The sequence below is a fragment of the Squalius cephalus genome, assembly GCF_949319135.1.
Source record: "Squalius cephalus genome assembly, chromosome: 16".
In the NCBI taxonomy this organism is placed as follows: domain Eukaryota; kingdom Metazoa; phylum Chordata; class Actinopteri; order Cypriniformes; family Leuciscidae; genus Squalius; species Squalius cephalus.
In genome coordinates, this window is record NC_137137.1 from 602622 (window position 1) to 620000 (window position 17379).

The 17379-nt window shown below is 42.0% G+C and overlaps 1 protein-coding gene across 2 annotated transcripts in view; it reads left to right on the top strand.

The window, feature by feature from the left end:
* The first annotated feature begins 1548 nt into the window (after positions 1-1548).
* Positions 1549-17379, top strand: part of prdm6 (PR domain containing 6) — a 41275-nt gene continuing 25444 nt past the window's right edge. For both annotated transcript variants that reach the window (XM_079896544.1, XM_079896545.1), the window contains exons 1-2: positions 1549-2074; positions 5188-5495. In XM_079896544.1, coding sequence (XP_079752670.1) covers positions 1687-2074; positions 5188-5495 — 696 coding nt within the window. In that variant the 5' untranslated portion in view covers positions 1549-1686. The remainder of the gene's footprint in view (positions 2075-5187; positions 5496-17379) is intronic.

Consider the following 17379-nt stretch of genomic DNA (forward strand, 5'->3'; position numbering starts at 1 on the left):
CTCCCATCTGAATATACGTCTATATTAATGAATTATATACTCAGCAACCCGTGACCTTAAAACTATAATAAGAGGCGCTGGCAGAGTTGTGTATCGGACTCCTGTCAAACTGCGCGTTCATTTGTCTTTCAGCCATCAGAGGAATTAATTAACGAGAGATGCAAAGGGTCTAAGTGAATGTCAAACAGCAGTCTATGTTAATGAAACACACACCTAAACACTTTTCTTCACGCTCTCAAAATATACAAATGAAGCCCAAGCTTTAATAATCCGCTTTTTTTGGCACAGAAAATGATATATTTGGGCAGTTAATGTATCGATCCGCGCGGCCCCTCGAGTGCACTTTATTTCTCCGCTCGTTTATCAATGAATAAAAACACCAATACACTGTCATAATAGCGATGTTATTTTGGAAGTATGACAACTGTAAATTATTTTGAGCTATTTGACATTTATTATCGCTATTTAAATAACAACACTAATAATGCAATTAAATAAAAGCCCAATTGAAATTATTTTTAATGATAATTGCACTTTTTTTGGGGACTCCATCGTTATATCCATGCGAAAAATCTAAATCTGCACGGGTTGTTATTGCTCACATTCTTTAAGGGTGAAATGCATTTGTAGACAAGAATTCATTTTCAGACGATTATGTTTGTGTTTTGTTTCGTTATCAATCTACAGAGACTTCTGGATGACGAATGGGCCTGTCAGAACATTGCCAGTCAAAACATTCACCCCTCCTCTGCTGTAAATGCCCCACATTCAGATCCCGAGGCTTTCCAAACAGCTGGAAGTTTCTCAAGGAAGGCTGGGAAAGCGAGCCCGAGTTATCTGGTGCGAGGGACTGCATTCAGCTCTGAGCAAATAATGCAAACTAAAACAGATTTAACACTCTGACGATCATTTATGATTCTATCACGCGAGGAAATAAAGGTTAGGAGGAACCTTTAACAACCATTGAACCTTTCCATTGCGCATACGATTATTTAGATCATTAAATGCTCTTCACACCGAGAAGAAATGTTCGGTTACACTTTATTTTAAGGTGTCATTGTTACAGTGTAATTATATATTTAAGTGAGTAATATTACAGGGTTAGGTTATGATTAGGATTTGGTTTAGGGTTAGTTGCATGTAATTATTAGTTGCATAATTTACTGTTATTGTAAATGTAACACATGTAACAAGGACATTGAAATAAAGTGTTACCCAGTGTTATTTTAGGAAATGTTCCAAAAATGGTTCCTCTATTCGGCATCACTGCGAAAACCTCCTTCATTTTTTAAGAGTGAGCGACTGTCCGACTGAGAGCGCTGCTTAAACTTCTTTTTTCTTCACAAAAAAAAAAAAAAAAAAAAAAAAAAAAGGAATGATAAATCAAAACGGCGTGAGTGAGACAGATGCTCAGCATCACTTCTGTTCTGTGTCTGTCTGTCTGTCCAGGGCACGTGCGCGCGCGATGCGCGAGAGAGTGGGCGGAGGGCGCGGGTGCGTGCGCGCGCTCTGATGTGAGTGTCCCGGAGTCTCAGCCTGGACTCTTCTGACAGGGTTAGTGTGTCTTTACTCGCGATCACCAGAAACATGAGGCGCAGGAGCGCAGAACACCTCGGCTTCTCCACTTCTTGTTGTTCTAGTTAAGTTGAAGTGGTTCTAGATCGATTCTTCAGTGAGGAAGAGCACATGAGAGTCCATCATCCCTCCTCGGTGTCGGACATGCTGAAGCCGAGCGAGCCCAGCGGTTCTGCTTTCCTCAAAGTGGACCCGACCTACATCCAGCACTGGCAGCAGCTGTTCCCGCAGAACGCGGTGCCGGTCCCGGTTCCGAGAGCCAGCCTGATCTCCGTGAGCTCGAGCTCGTCCGCCGAGTCTCCCGCGCGCGCGCTCAGTCACGCGCTGTTCGACGCCGGAGCCGCTTCTCAAGCCAAAGAACTTTGTTTGTCGTCCAACTTTAAGAATGATAAAGGCTCGCGACTGAAGCTGAGCTCTGAGGAACTGGACTATTATCTGTACGGTCAGCAGAGGATGGAGATCATCCCGGTCAACAACAGCAACGGAGACGCCAACAACCGTGAGCGCTCGTGCACTATACACGCGACCCTGTGCCATGCTTTATTTTAATAATCATGCGTTTAAGAAATATCAGTTAACAACATGCGCTTAGGGTTAGGTTTAGGGTTAGTAGCATGTATAATTGCATGCATAATTAGCTGTTTTTAAGTTGCCTAAACATGTGTAACAAAGACATTGTAAAATAAAAAGCGTCCACGAGGAGTCGGGCACACACTTTATTTTAATTATGCATTTAAGTAGCCTAAAGGCCTAATATCAATTAACAACATGCACTTAGGTTAGGTTAGGTTTAGGGTTAACTGCATGTACAATTTACAGTTAACAAAGACACTGTAAAATAAAAAGCGTTCCGGATTCGGTTATAAAGAAAGACTGGTGTCAGTGATCATGCATGGGAACTTTTTATTCCCTAGATCTGTGGAAACATCACAAGTCTAATGCTTTAAAAACACATTTGAAAAACTTATAACAAAACATCAAAAATATCCTACTAACCTATAACTCGAAGGATCCACATGATTCTTGAAAAAACACTTTTGAACTAAATAAGCGCTGTGTTTCAAAACGTTATCGGGGAAAATGTCAATTTATGTGATGTTGTGTATTAGTGTATTTAGAAAATATACGGTAACATTTTATTTTACAGTGTCCTTGTTACATATGTTACATGTACTTACCATAGTAATGACAGTAAATTATGCATAATTACATGCAACTAACCCTCAACCAAACCCTAATCCTACCCTAACCCTATAGTACGTACATGTATAGTTAATTATTATTACTCAGTACTTAAATATATAATTACACCATAACAATGACATAAAGTGTAACCAAATTTACTTTGAATAATTTAGTAGTAAAATAGCATTAATGCAAGTGCTAGGTCATTTTTTTTTTAAACTAATAATATTTTTGCATTAGGCTAAAGAGTGTGCGGATTGAAGTGAATTCTGTAAGTGATCGAATTGATTTTATTCTCGAGTTTGACGAGTTTTGTTTTATTATCCGGATCATCGCGCGACATTTTCAGCGCGCGACAGTTAATCCTGAAATTATTCACCTAAATTAAGGAAATTAACACAAATTATAATGAATAGAAATAGCCTAAAAACATATTCACACTGAAGAAAACGCTCGTTTTAATCTCGGCCTTATTTTAATATGAAACATTTATTTAATGTTTTTACTGATTTGTAAATTTAAATCGACTTATTTTAATCTGATAGCCTATGTATTCAATATTTTATTTATTTTAAGTATCCTATCGAATATGAGATAATTACACTTATTGTCAATGTCAGCAACTGAGATCTTTTTTTGGCTACTCTGAACTGAATCTTTATTAATTGCGCAAATGATTTTTGTCCCGTTATTTTCCGTCCTAAACGAACTAAACGAGCGTTTGCTGTGAGATGTGAGATGTGTGAGTGATCAGCAGATCTTCATCGATAAACGCAGGAGCACATGAGGGATGAGCGGACAACACACAATTAATTGCTGTATAGTTTTGTGGAGTGAGTCCGGATCAGTGATCGATCTGCTCCATCGGCCCACATTCATCATCCCAGCGCGGGACATGCGCTCTCCCGGGGCACGAGACTGCTTTATCTGCGCGCGTTCCCGAGCTCATATTTCACACAGAGGAGCTCGTTTACACACTCCAACACATGTGCTTCACAACATGAGGGTGATTGCACACACTATTCTGATGCACAGAATAAGAGGATTATTAGAAGACTGAATAAAACTCGCGCGCTTTATCTCTACAGTGCAGTTTAATGAGCATCACGTGTTCAGACGAGTTTAAGAGTCATAACATGGCATAAACAATTTCATTTAGTCGTTTTCTCAGTCATGCAAAAATATTTGAATTTAAAGTCTAAATACACAACACATGAACGATTAATACAAAGTGCAACTGTTTTTACATTCATTTTTGGAACAAAGTTTTATTCATGAAAATTTTATGAAAAATCTTTATTCATGATTTTTTCATGCAGAGTAGAAGAAATATCTTCATGCACCATTTAAAGTTTGTGTGCATGCGATGAAGAATTAATGCAAAAAGGAAATGATCTAATTTGATTTTAGCTGTATAATATTTAAAGTGCACAACACAAATATGAGCACATTCACATCATGCTGAGAAACAAACTCTATTTTTGTTACTAATCTTTATTGATGATTTATTTCATGTACAGTAGAAGAAATGTCTTCATGCATCAACTGATCATTTAAAGTTTGTGTGCATGCTGAAGAAATAATGCGAATAAGAAATTAGAAAATCTAATTTCATTTTAGTTGTATAATATTTTTGCAAAAAAGTGCACAACACAAATATAGGCACATTCACATCACGCTGAGAAACAGCTCTGAGCTTTAGATGTGGAGTCTCCATGAGGGTTTGAAGCTCGGCAGAGGGAATGTCGGAACGCTTTATTTTACAGTTGTTACATATGTTACTTACTATAGTAATAACAGTACATTCTGCATCATTACATGCAACTAACCCTCAACCAAACCCTAATCAAACCCTAACCCTATAGTAAGTACATGTAGTTCATTATTATTACTCAGCACTGAAATATATAATTACACTGTAACGACGACTCCGTACAGTAAAGTGTAACCGGAGTGTTTTCATGCGCGAGCTGACAGAGGGAACATTTAAAGTTTGTGTGCATGTGACGAAGAAATAATGCGAATAATTTCATTTTAGTTATATAATATTTTTCTAAGTCGTGCAAAAAAAAAAAAAAACACACACACACACACAAATATAAGCACGTTAACATCATGCTGAGAAACAAGCTCTACTTTTGCTACAAATCTTTGGATTTAAAGTGTCCATGATGGTTTGAGCCACAGAAGGAGCGTCTTCATGCATCGTCTGACAGAGGGACAATTTACAGTTGTGTGTGTGTGTGTAACGGGCTCGTGTGTGTCTCAGTGAGGGGCCGTTCAGGGTCCCGTCTGTGTGTGTGTGTGTGTGTGTGTGTCAGTGAGGGGCTGTTCAGGGTCCCGTCTGTGTGTGTGTGTGTGTCAGTGAGGGGCCGTTCAGGGTCCCGCCTGTGTGTGTGTGTGTAACGGGCTCGTGTGTGTGTCCAGGCTGTGACATGTGTGCTGATAACCGTAACGGAGAGTGCCCGATGCACGGACCCCTGCACTCGCTGCGGCGGCTGGTGGGCACCAGTGGCTCCTCGGGGCCCGTTCCCACACCAGACGTCCCGGACTGGCTCCGGGATCTGCCTCGAGAGGTGTGTCTGTGCACCAGCACCGTCCCGGGCCTCGGGTACGGCATCTGCGCGGCCCAGCGGATCCCACAGGGAACATGGATCGGCCCGTTCCAGGGCGTCCCGCTCACGCTGGAGAAGCTGCAGTCGGGGCCCGTGAGGAACTCACGACACTTGTGGGAGGTGAGTGTGTGTGAGTGTGTGTTTGAGGGAGGTGAGTGTGTTTTTGAGGGAGGTGAGTGTGTGTTTGTGGGAGGTGAGTGTGTGTTTGAGGGAGGTGAGTGTGTGGGTGAGTGTGTGTTTGAGGGAGGTGAGTGTGTGTGAGTGTGTGTTTGAGGGAGGTGAGTGTGTTTTTGAGGGAGGTGAGTGTGTGTTTGAGGGAGGTGAGTGTGTGTGAGTGTGTGTTTGAGGGAGGTGAGTGTGTGTTTGAGGGAGGTGAGTGTGTGTTTGTGGGAGGTGAGTGTGTGTTTGAGGGAGGTGAGTGTGTGTGAGTGTGTGTTTGAGGGAGGTGAGTGTGTGTGAGTGTGTGTTTGTGGGAGGTGAGTGTGTGTTCGTGGGAGGTGAGTGTGTGTGAGTGTGTGTTTGGGGGAGGTGAGTGTGTGTTTGTGGGAGGTGAGTGTGTGTTTGTGGGAGGTGAGTGTGTGTTTGTGGGAGGTGAGTGTGTGTGAGTGTGTGTTTGTGGGAGGTGAGTGTGTGTGAGTGTGTGTTTGAGGGAGGTAAGTGTGTGTGAGTGTGTGTTTGTGGGAGGTGAGTGTGTGTGAGTGTGTGTTTGAGGGAGGTGTGTGTGTGTTTGTGGGAGGTGAGTGTGTGTGAGTGTGTGTTTGTGGGAGGTGAGTGTGTGTGAGTGTGTGTTTGTGGGAGGTGAGTGTGTGTGAGTGTGTGTTTGAGGGAGGTGAGTGTGTGTTTGTGGGAGGTGAGTGTGTGTTTGAGGGAGGTGAGTGTGTGTGTGAGTGTGTGTTTGAGGGAGGTGAGTGTGTGTGAGTGTGTGTTTGTGGGAGGTGAGTGTGTGTTTGTGGGAGGTGAGTGTGTGTTTGTGGGAGGTGAGTGTGTGAGTGTGTGTTTGTGGGAGGTGAGTGTGTGTGAGTGTGTGTTTGTGGGAGGTGAGTGTGTGTGAGTGTGTGTTTGAGGGAGGTGAGTGTGTGTGAGTGTGTGTTTGTGGGAGGTGAGTGTGTGTGAGTGTGTGTTTGAGGGAGGTGTGTGTGTGTTTGTGGGAGGTGAGTGTGTGTGAGTGTGTGTTTGTGGGAGGTGATTGTGTGTGAGTGTGTGTTTGTGGGAGGTGAGTGTGTGTTTGAGGGAGGTGAGTGTGTGTGAGTGTGTGTTTGTGGGAGGTGAGTGTGTGTGAGTGTGTGTTTGAGGGAGGTGAGTGTGTGTGAGTGTGTGTTTGAGGGAGGTGAGTGTGTGTGAGTGTGTGTTTGTGGGAGGTGAGTGTGTGTGAGTGTGTGTTTGTGGGAGGTGAGTGTGTGTTTGTGGGAGGTGAGTGTGTGTGAGTGTGTGTTTGAGGGAGGTGAGTGTGTGTGAGTGTGTGTTTGAGGGAGGTGAGTGTGTGTGAGTGTGTGTTTGTGGGAGGTGAGTGTGTGTGAGTGTGTGTTTGTGGGAGGTGAGTGTGTGTTTGTGGGAGGTGAGTGTGTGTTTGAGGGAGGTGAGTGTGTGTGAGTGTGTGTTTGAGGGAGGTGAGTGTGTGTTTGTGAGAGGTGAGTGTGTGTTTGTGGGAGGTGAGTGTGTGTGAGTGTGTGTGAGTGTGTGTTTGTGGGAGGTGAGTGTGTGTTTGTGGGAGGTGAGTGTGTGTGAGTGTGTGTTTGAGGGAGGTGAGTGTGTGTGAGTGTGTGTTTGAGGGAGGTGAGTGTGTGTTTGTGGGAGGTGAGTGTGTGTTTGTGGGAGGTGAGTGTGTGTGAGTGTGTGTTTGAGGGAGGTGAGTGTGTGTGAGTGTGTGTTTGTGGGAGGTGAGTGTGTGTTTGTGGGAGGTGAGTGTGTGTGAGTGTGTGTTTGTGGGAGGTGAGTGTGTGTTTGTGGGAGGTGAGTGTGTGTTTGTGGGAGGTGAGTGTGTGTTTGTGGGAGGTCAGTGTGTGTGAGTGTGTGTTTGAGGGAGGTGAGTGTGTGTTTGAGGGAGGTGAGTGTGTGTTTGTGGGAGGTGAGTGTGTGTTTGTGTGTGTTTGTGGGAGGTGAGTGTGTGTTTGTGGGAGGTGAGTGTGTGTTTGTGGGAGGTGATTGTGTGGAGTGGTGTTTGTGGAGGTGAGTGTGTGTTTGTGGGTGGTGAGTGTGTGTTGTGGGGGTGAGTGTGTGTGTGTGTGTGTTGAGGGTGGTGTGTGTGTGTGTGGGGTGTGTGGGTGGTGTGTGTGGTGTTTGTGGGAGGTGAGTGTGTGTTTGTGGGAGGTCAGTGTGTGTTTGTGGGAGGTGAGTGTGTGTTTGTGGGAGGTGAGTGTGTGGGTGAGTGTGTGTTTGAGGGAGGTGAGTGTGTGTGAGTGTGTGTTTGAGGGAGGTGAGTGTGTGTTTGTGGGAGGTGAGTGTGTGTGAGTGTGTGTTTGAGGGAGGTGAGTGTGTGTGAGTGTGTGTTTGAGGGAGGTGAGTGTGTGTTTGTGGGAGGTGAGTGTGTGTTTGTGGGAGGTCAGTGTGTGTTTGTGGGAGGTGAGTGTGTGTTTGTGGGAGGTCAGTGTGTGTGAGTGTGTGTTTGAGGGAGGTGAGTGTGTGTGAGTGTGTGTTTGAGGGAGGTGAGTGTGTGTTTGTGGGAGGTGAGTGTGTGTTTGTGGGAGGTCAGTGTGTGTGAGTGTGTGTTTGTGGGAGGTGAGTGTGTGTTTGAGGGAGGTGAGTGTGTGTTTGTGGGAGGTGAGTGTGTGTGAGTGTGTGTTTGTGGGAGGTGAGTGTGTGTTTGTGGGAGGTGAGTGTGTGTTTGTGGGAGGTCAGTGTGTGTGAGTGTGTGTTTGAGGGAGGTGAGTGTGTGTGAGTGTGTGTTTGAGGGAGGTGAGTGTGTGTTTGTGGGAGGTGAGTGTGTGTGAGTGTGTGTTTGTGGGAGGTGAGTGAGTGTGAGTGTGTGTTTGAGGGAGGTGAGTGTGTGTTTGTGGGAGGTGAGTGTGTGTGAGTGTGTGTTTGTGGGAGGTGAGTGTGTGTGAGTGTGTGTTTGTGGGAGGTCAGTGTGTGTGAGTGTGTGTTTGAGGGAGGTGAGTGTGTGTGAGTGTGTGTTTGAGGGAGGTGAGTGTGTGTGAGTGTGTGTTTGTGGGAGGTGAGTGTGTGTGAGTGTGTGTTTGAGGGAGGTGAGTGTGTGTTTGTGGGAGGTGAGTGTGTGTGAGTGTGTGTTTGTGGGAGGTGAGTGTGTGTTTGTGGGAGGTGAGTGTGTGTTTGTGGGAGGTGAGTGTGTTTGTGGGAGGTGAGTGTGTGTGAGTGTGTGTTTGTGGGAGGTGTGTGTGTGTTTGTGGGAGGTGAGTGTGTTTGTGGGAGGTGAGTGTGTGTGAGTGTGTGTTTGTGGGAGGTGAGAGTGTGTTTGTGGGAGGTGAGTGTGTGTTTGTGGGAGGTGAGTGTGTGTGAGTGTGTGTTTGTGGGAGGTGAGTGTGTGTTTGTGGGAGGTGAGTGTGTGTTTGTGGGAGGTGAGTGTGTGTGAGTGTGTGTTTGTGTGAGTGTGTGTTTGTGGGAGGATGATGATGATGATGTACAGCTGAGCATGCGCTTGCAACACTAATGTCCAGGGTTCGATTCACGAATGCATGAACTGATCAAATGTACAGTCAAACCAAAACTTATTCAGACACCAGATATAATTATTGATATTGTTCCACTAGTGTGATCAGGACACTATAGTTCACTTCTGTAAGTGAGGAGAGCAAAATAAAGTAAACTGTGACATATTACACCCAGATATTCTTCATCCAGAGACTACTAGTGACACTGATTGGGACACTTTGAGCTGATCATGTGTTGCTGAAGTGTGTTTTCTTTAATTGCTAATGCTCTTTTTACACACAGACTGAACACAATGAAGCATTGCTTGGTGATTGGTTGAGCTAAACTGGTATTATCTAATTGTGTAGTTAAATTTAACAGCTGACAGATATTCAACATAATTCATGTGTGAGACAGTCTAACAGAAGGACGGACAAAACCAGTCAAATATCCACTGAGTTCTGCTCATATTTTATCACCATTTTCTAAACTATAGCGAATAAACTGATAATGTGAGACATGTTGAAGGTGTCTGAATAAATGTGTGTTTGACTGTAAATGTGTCGCTTCAATGTAACGGATAAAAGCGTGAGGAAAACACACAAACTGAAGGTCAGCGAGTTTACAGCTCTACACACACACACACACACACACACACATGGACAGATATGTGTTTGATTTTTCACGTGAATTCGGAAGCTTGATTTGAAGATCCGTGTTTGGCGACACAGAGATGATGGAGTATTGAGTCATGTGACATTCATAGACTAAACTTTACCGTACCTCTGCAGTTTTACTGTGGTAACTCACACTGTAACTGATGCACTGCAAAACATGATGTTCCTCCTCAGTGTTTCTGTCTCGTTTTCCAGCACAAATATCCAAACATTCTGAAATTAATTTAACAGTTTAACATTTAATGTAATCTTCAACAATAATATTGATCTCCTGCACTGAGCTGGACAATGACATCACAGCTATATATATATATATATAAACTTTTTTACAACAGAAATGAAGCATCTCTGAGCTTACTGAAGCTGGACTGAGACGCTATTCTCTTCTGGAAACAAACTTTACTGCATTATTCTCCTGTTATCTCAGTAAAGCTGAAACACTCTGTGCTGTGAAAGCGCTGTATAAATGAAGGAGACTCGAGTTTTTCAGACGCAGGGCTTCAAAAACCCTCAAATCTAAACATTCTTAAATCAACAGACATTTACTAGAGAAGCGAAGTTACTGAAATTTGAAATGAATCAAAATGAAGTGAGTTTGTGTTAAAACAAGAACAAATAATCTTATTTTCACTTTGAATGAATTTATTTTTCTGACTCCACTGTCAGATATTTGTTCTTGCTTTAACACAAACTCACTTCATTTTGATTCATTTTTAATTAAACAAGTCTTAATATCTTCAGTCATTTTGCTTCTCCAGTAAATGTCTCTTGATTTCAGAATGTTCAGATATTTGTGCTGGAAAATGAGACAGAAACACTGAGGAAGAAGATTTGCATTGTTACATTGTGTCAAGGTTCTCAAAGTTATGATCAAACGTTCCTCAGGAACATTAATAGAACGTTTGTTCAAAGTTATCTGGTCTTTAATAATGTTCTCAAAACATCAGCACAAACACATTATTTACACATCGATCATGGAGCGTCAATATCGAAAACATTCTTAAATCAAGAGACATTTACTGGAGAAGAATAAAATGAGTGAAGATATTAAGTCTTGTTTAATAAAAAATGAATCAAAATGAAGTGAGTTTGTGTTAAAGCAAGAACAAATAATCTTATTTTCACTTTGAATTCATTTATTTTTCTGACTCCACTGTCAGATATTTGTTCTTGTTTTAACACAAACTCACTTCATTTTCATACATTGTTCAGTCTTAATATCTCCAGTCATTTCTCTTCTCCAGTAAATGTCTCTTGATTTAAGAGTGTTTGGATATTTGTGCTGGAGAACGAGACAGAAACACACATCATTTTTCACAGTGTTCTCAGATCTACATGGTTTTGGTTTTCCACATGAATTCAGCCGTAAGATGATATAAAAATGCAGTGGTCTTGTGCTTTGAAGCGAACGCTGTTCCTGGATCAGTGTGACGTCAGTAAACGACAGCAGACGTGAAGGAGCGCGAGGCTGGTGGAGTGTAAAACACACACACACACACACACACTCGAGGCCAGATCTGGAGTGTAACACACACACACTCGAGGCCAGATCTGGAGTGTAACACACACACACTCGAGGCCAGATCTGGAGTGTAACACACACACACACACACACACACACACACACACACACACACACACACACACACACACACACACACACACACACACACACACACACACACACACACACACACACACACACACACACACACACACACACACACACACACTCGAGGCCAGATCTGGAGTGTAACACACACACACACACTCGAGGCCAGATCTGGAGTGTAAAACACACACACACACTCGAGGCCAGATCTGGAGTGTAACACACACACACTCGAGGCCAGATCTGGAGTGTAACACACACACACTCGAGGCCAGATCTGGAGTGTAACACACACACACTCGAGGCCAGATCTGGAGTGTAACACACACTCGAGGCCAGATCTGGAGTGTAACACACACACACACACACACACACACACACACACACACACACACACACACACACACACACACACACACACACACACACACACACTCGAGGCCAGATCTGGAGTGTAACACACACACACACACACACACGAGGCCAGATCTGGAGTGTAACACACACACTCGAGGCCAGATCTGGAGTGTAACACACACACTCGAGGCCAGATCTGGAGTGTAAAACACACACACACACACACACACACACACACACACACACTCGAGGCCAGATCTGGAGTGTAACACACACACTCGAGGCCAGATCTGGAGTGTAAAACACACACACACACACACACACACACACACACACACACACACACACACACACACACACACACACACACACACACACACACTCGAGGCCAGATCTGGAGTGTAACACACACACTCGAGGCCAGATCTGGAGTGTAACACACACACACACACACACACACACACACACACACACACACACTCGAGGCCAGATCTGGAGTGTAACACACACACACACACACACACACACACACACTCGAGGCCAGATCTGGAGTGTAACACACACACACACACACACACACACACACACACACACACACACACACACACACACACACACACACACACACACACACACACTCGAGGCCAGATCTGGAGTGTAACACACACACACACATACACACACACACACACACACTCGAGGCCAGATCTGGAGTGAACTGGAATGATCCTCTGGAGTGTGTCAGAAATCAGGGTTAATGGCTCATGAATCTCAGGCCGGCTTCGGCAGACTTCGGGAGACTGTTATTGCTCTTCAGATTAATATTTCCCCTGTTAGATCATCTATTAGTGTAATATTAGCCCAGCACGCACTCATTACGAGCGGCTCGGCGTTTGATTAAGACTGTCTGGCTCTCGCTCGCATGACCTTTATTGACAGCATTATTACGGCTCCTGCTGTCGTCCCGCTGACGGATGCGAGTCTTAAACACCTGATACCACACATTTATTCAGGCAATTAGGAGAGAATAACACTGATAGTTCATCTAGTATTTATTTAACTGACAGAATAAGATTCATAATAATAGTGTGTAAGAGCAGCTCTGCCACTCATAACGTACGGTGTTATTCGCTCACAGTTATTATATGCGGTCAGAAAAATAATCTTGTTTTCTCTTTGAGTTAAGATTATTTTTCTGACTCCACTGACAGATATTTGTTCTTGTTTTAAACACAAACTCACTTCATTTTGATGCATTTTTCAGACTTAATATCTCCAGTCACTTTGCTTCTTGATTTAAGAGTGTTCGGATATTTGTGCTGAAAACGAGACAGAAACACTGAGGAACAACATCATGTTTTTACAGTTTTCTAGACTGACTGACTCGAATTAAATCTTAAATTGAGATGTAGTGTTAAAAAAAAGGTTATTAACATAGTTTTCCAAGAAAATACTATTTCAGTTTTTCGACACACTTTCTACTTGTAAACTTGCTGTTTCTTTGTAAATATATTGATTTTAAATCTTTGCTCAAAACCCACTTATTTACTGCTGCTTATGGTCATAAGTGGGCGTAGTGGTTTTGTATTGTCTTGTGCATTGTTTATTTGTGGTTTTATGTCTACTTATTAGGATATTTGTGTACACTTTGTACAGCACTTTGGCCAACAGCTGTTGTTTTTAAATGTGCTCTATAAATAAATATGACTGACTGACTAAATATCAGAGAAATGTACTTATAATTTATCAGTGGAAATGACAGTAAATCCTGTATGATTATTTTCGTCTAGATTTAATTGAGAAGCTGAAGGACTTCAGAGATGACTAGACTGACTTCAATTAAACATTCAATGAAATCACGATCATTTAAAGTTCATCAAACACAATCAACCAGTTTAATGTTAATCAAAGTTTGGTCGTTACTTTATTCACAAGAACATTTGTTGGCCGGTTGTTTCTGTACAAACATGTTGAAATCATGCAAACGAAAGATGATTTGAGCCGAACACATCTGGAAAATACAGTTTCACAGAGTTTCACATGATTCATAAAAACTAAATAGATTCTGTGTGTTTAGAAAAGGAGTTTCCATTCAGTGACTTTGGTTTGAGTGAAACATCATAAAGTTCTCCATGATTTACAGAGAGTCTCATGAAGACAGAAACACTGAGGGAGAGCATACAGATTAGAGAAACACACACACACGCACGCACACACACACACACACACACACACACACACACACACACACACACACACTCACACGCACGCACACACACACACACACACACACACACACACACACACACACACACACACACACACACACTCACACGCACACACACACACACACACCCACGCACACACGCACACACACACACACACACACACACACCCACACACACACACACACACACACTCACACGCACGCACGCACACACACACACACACACACACACACACTCACACACACACACACACACACACACACACACACACTCACACGCACGCACGCACACACACACACACACACACACACACACACACACACACACACACACACACACACACACACACCCACACACACACACACACACACACACACACACACACACTCACACGCACGCACGCACGCACACACACACACACACACACACACACACACACACACACACACACACACACACTCACACACACACACACACACACACACACACTCACACACACACACACACACACACACACACGCGTGTCAGACGCTGTTGATGTAGTGGTGTGAATACGGTGAGAGCGAGTCTACAGGACATTTGCCGCTGTTGTTTACTCGTTCGCTGGTGTCGTGGAGTGGAGTCTGTCAGTTCTTTGGCTTCTCCGTCAGAGAGTTATTCCTGCTTTTCCCACCCTGAGTCTGGAATGCTTTTCTTAAGAATATTGTACACACGTCTCTCGTCGATATTGCCCATTATCAGCCGTATTTACCCGCTGTAAATCAGACGAATAGTTCTGTTTGGTCGTGTTTCACGGTCGGCGTGTCCAACTCAAATATCTCTGCGTGAGTCTCGCCCAATAAATAGAGTTTCTTGTTAGAGTTTCTGTCATGATGTCGCGCGCGTCGGTCCCGAGAACCTGCGCGGCTTGAGTAATGTGACGTTTATAAACTAAACACTCGACCTGTGCTGTTTTACTGCGGTAAATTATGCTGTAGCTCATGTAAAGTGTGTCGGAGTGTCTTCACTTCTTCCCTCGCTGGACGTCTGACAGGAAAGTTTACAAGATCCTGAGACTCAGAGAGGCTGGACTGAGAAAACACTCGAGCTGGTTCTGTGTTCGGCTGGAAAATCATTGAAGCTTTTTTCTGCAACCGGATGAAAAAAAAAAAAAAATGACTTTTTACTGTGAGTTATAAAGTCCGAAAAAGTACAAAAAGAAAAAGTAAAAAAGTTTATACAGTATCTTGCAATTCTGACTTTTTTCATGCAGTTCTTATACAATCTGAATTGTGAGAAAAAAGTAAAAATCACAAATATCTCACAATTCTGACTTTTTTCTTGCAGTTATGAGTTATAAAATCCGAATAGTGAGAAAAAAGTAAAAATCGCAAGTTTATATCTTGCAATTCTGCCTTTTTTCTTGCAGTTATGAGCTATAAAATCAAATTGTGAGAAAAAGTAAAAATTGCATGTTTATATCTCGAAATTCTGACTTTTTTTCTTGCAGTTTTGAGTTATAAAATCCGAATAGTGAGAAAAAAGTAAAAATTGCAAGTTTATATTCTGCAATTTGTGACTTTTTTCTTGCAGTTACGAGTTTTAAAATCCGAATTACGAGAAAAAAGTAAAAATCGCAAGGTTATATCTTGCAAATCAGATTTTTTTCTTGCAGTTACGAGTTTTAAAATCCGAATTGCGAGAAAGAAGTAAAAATCGCAAATATCTCGCAATTCTGACTTTTTTTCTTGCAGTTGTTATAAAATCCGAATTGCGAGAAAAAAGTAAAAATTTCAAGTTTATATTCCGCAATTTTTTACTTTTTTCTTGCAGTTACGAGTTTTAAAATCCGAATTGCGAGAAAAAAGTAAAAAACGCAAGGTTATATCTTGCAAATCAGAATTTTTTCTTGCAGTTACAAGTTATAAAATCTGAATTGCGAGAAAGAAGTAAAAATCACAAATATCTCGCAATTCTGACTTTTTTCTTGCAGTTATGAGTCCTAAAATCCAAATAGCGAGAAAAAAGTAAAAATCATAAGTTTATATCTCACAATTCTGCCTTTTTTTCTTGTAGTTATGAGTTATAAAATCCAAATAGCGAGAAAAAAGTAAAAATCATAAGTTTATATCTCACAATTCTGCCTTTTTTTCTTGCAGTTATGAGTTATAAAATCCGAATAGCGAGAAAAAAGTAAAAATCGTAAGTTTATATCTCACAATTCTGCCTTTTTTTCTTGCAGTTATGAGTTATAAAATCCGAATAGCGAGAAAAAAGTAAAAATCGTAAGTTTATATCTCGCAATTCTGCCTTTTTTTCTTGCAGTTGTTATAAAATCCGAATAGCGAGAAAAAAGTAAAAATCGTAAGTTTATATCTCGCAATTCTGCTTTTTTCTTGCAGTTGTTATAAAATCCGAATAGCGAGAAAAAAGTAAAAATCGCAAGTTTATATCTCGCAATTCTGCCTTTTTTTCTTGCAGTTATGAGTTATAAAATCCAAATAGCGAGAAAAAAGTAAAAATCGTAAGTTTATATCTCGCAATTCTGCCTTTTTTCTTGCAGTTATGAGCTATAAAATCAAATTGTGAGAAAAAGTAAAAATTGCATGTTTATATCTCGAAATTCTGACTTTTTTTCTTGCAGTTATGAGTTATAAAATCCGAATAGTAGGGGTGTAACGGTACGTGTATTCGTACCGAACCGTTTCGGTACAGGGCTTTCGGTTCGGTGCACGTGTGTACCGAATGACTGAATGCAATGTTTTGTGTGCGGAACATAGGTACATTTTCGTGTTTCCACACGAACATATTAAGTGGCGGAAGTCTCCGCGTTCAGCGCAAATCCCGCCCTGCAGCTGATTCTAATGTTTTTTCCTATTAGACATTCTCTGGTTTTACCGGTTTTACCCGTCGTCACTGTAACAACGAAATAGACTGCAGGGCGAAAAAAAGCTTTTCCGCTTCGTGTGCGCCGCCGCACTCTCCGTTCCGTGGCGTGCGCGCGCGCGCGTGTGTGTGTGTGTGTGTCGGCCCGCTGCGCTCTCTGCTCAATGTTCGAGTCCGTGTTTGCGCTGCGCGTTCTGCTCTGTTGTTAACGGCCCAAACACTCCAATCATGTACCGATCACGCACTGGAAAAGCAAAGTCCGCTCAAATAAGGTGAAATTTCTCAGTAGTAACTTAGATTTCTGTTTGCTGAGCTGGTATAGTCATGCTGGCAACAATGGTAAAATGACCTGCTCTGATCACATGCTCTGGTAATAATAGCTTTGTACTATAGCTTTGGACTATATTTTATTTTGATAATTATTAAAAAAGTGGGGAAAAAAATCGTAAATTGATTGTTGATTGATTATTGAAAAATAATAATACATTAATATATTTGTTTAATATTATTTTAATATAGGGCTATTTTCTGTTCCTGCACTGTAATCATAGTTATTTATTTATATTTTTCATTATATTTTATTATGTGATATTGGTTTGAGACTGAGAGTATTTTATTTAGTGGAGAACTTTGCAGCAGTATTTTATTTCTTATTCTTTTTTTTATTTTATATCTATTTT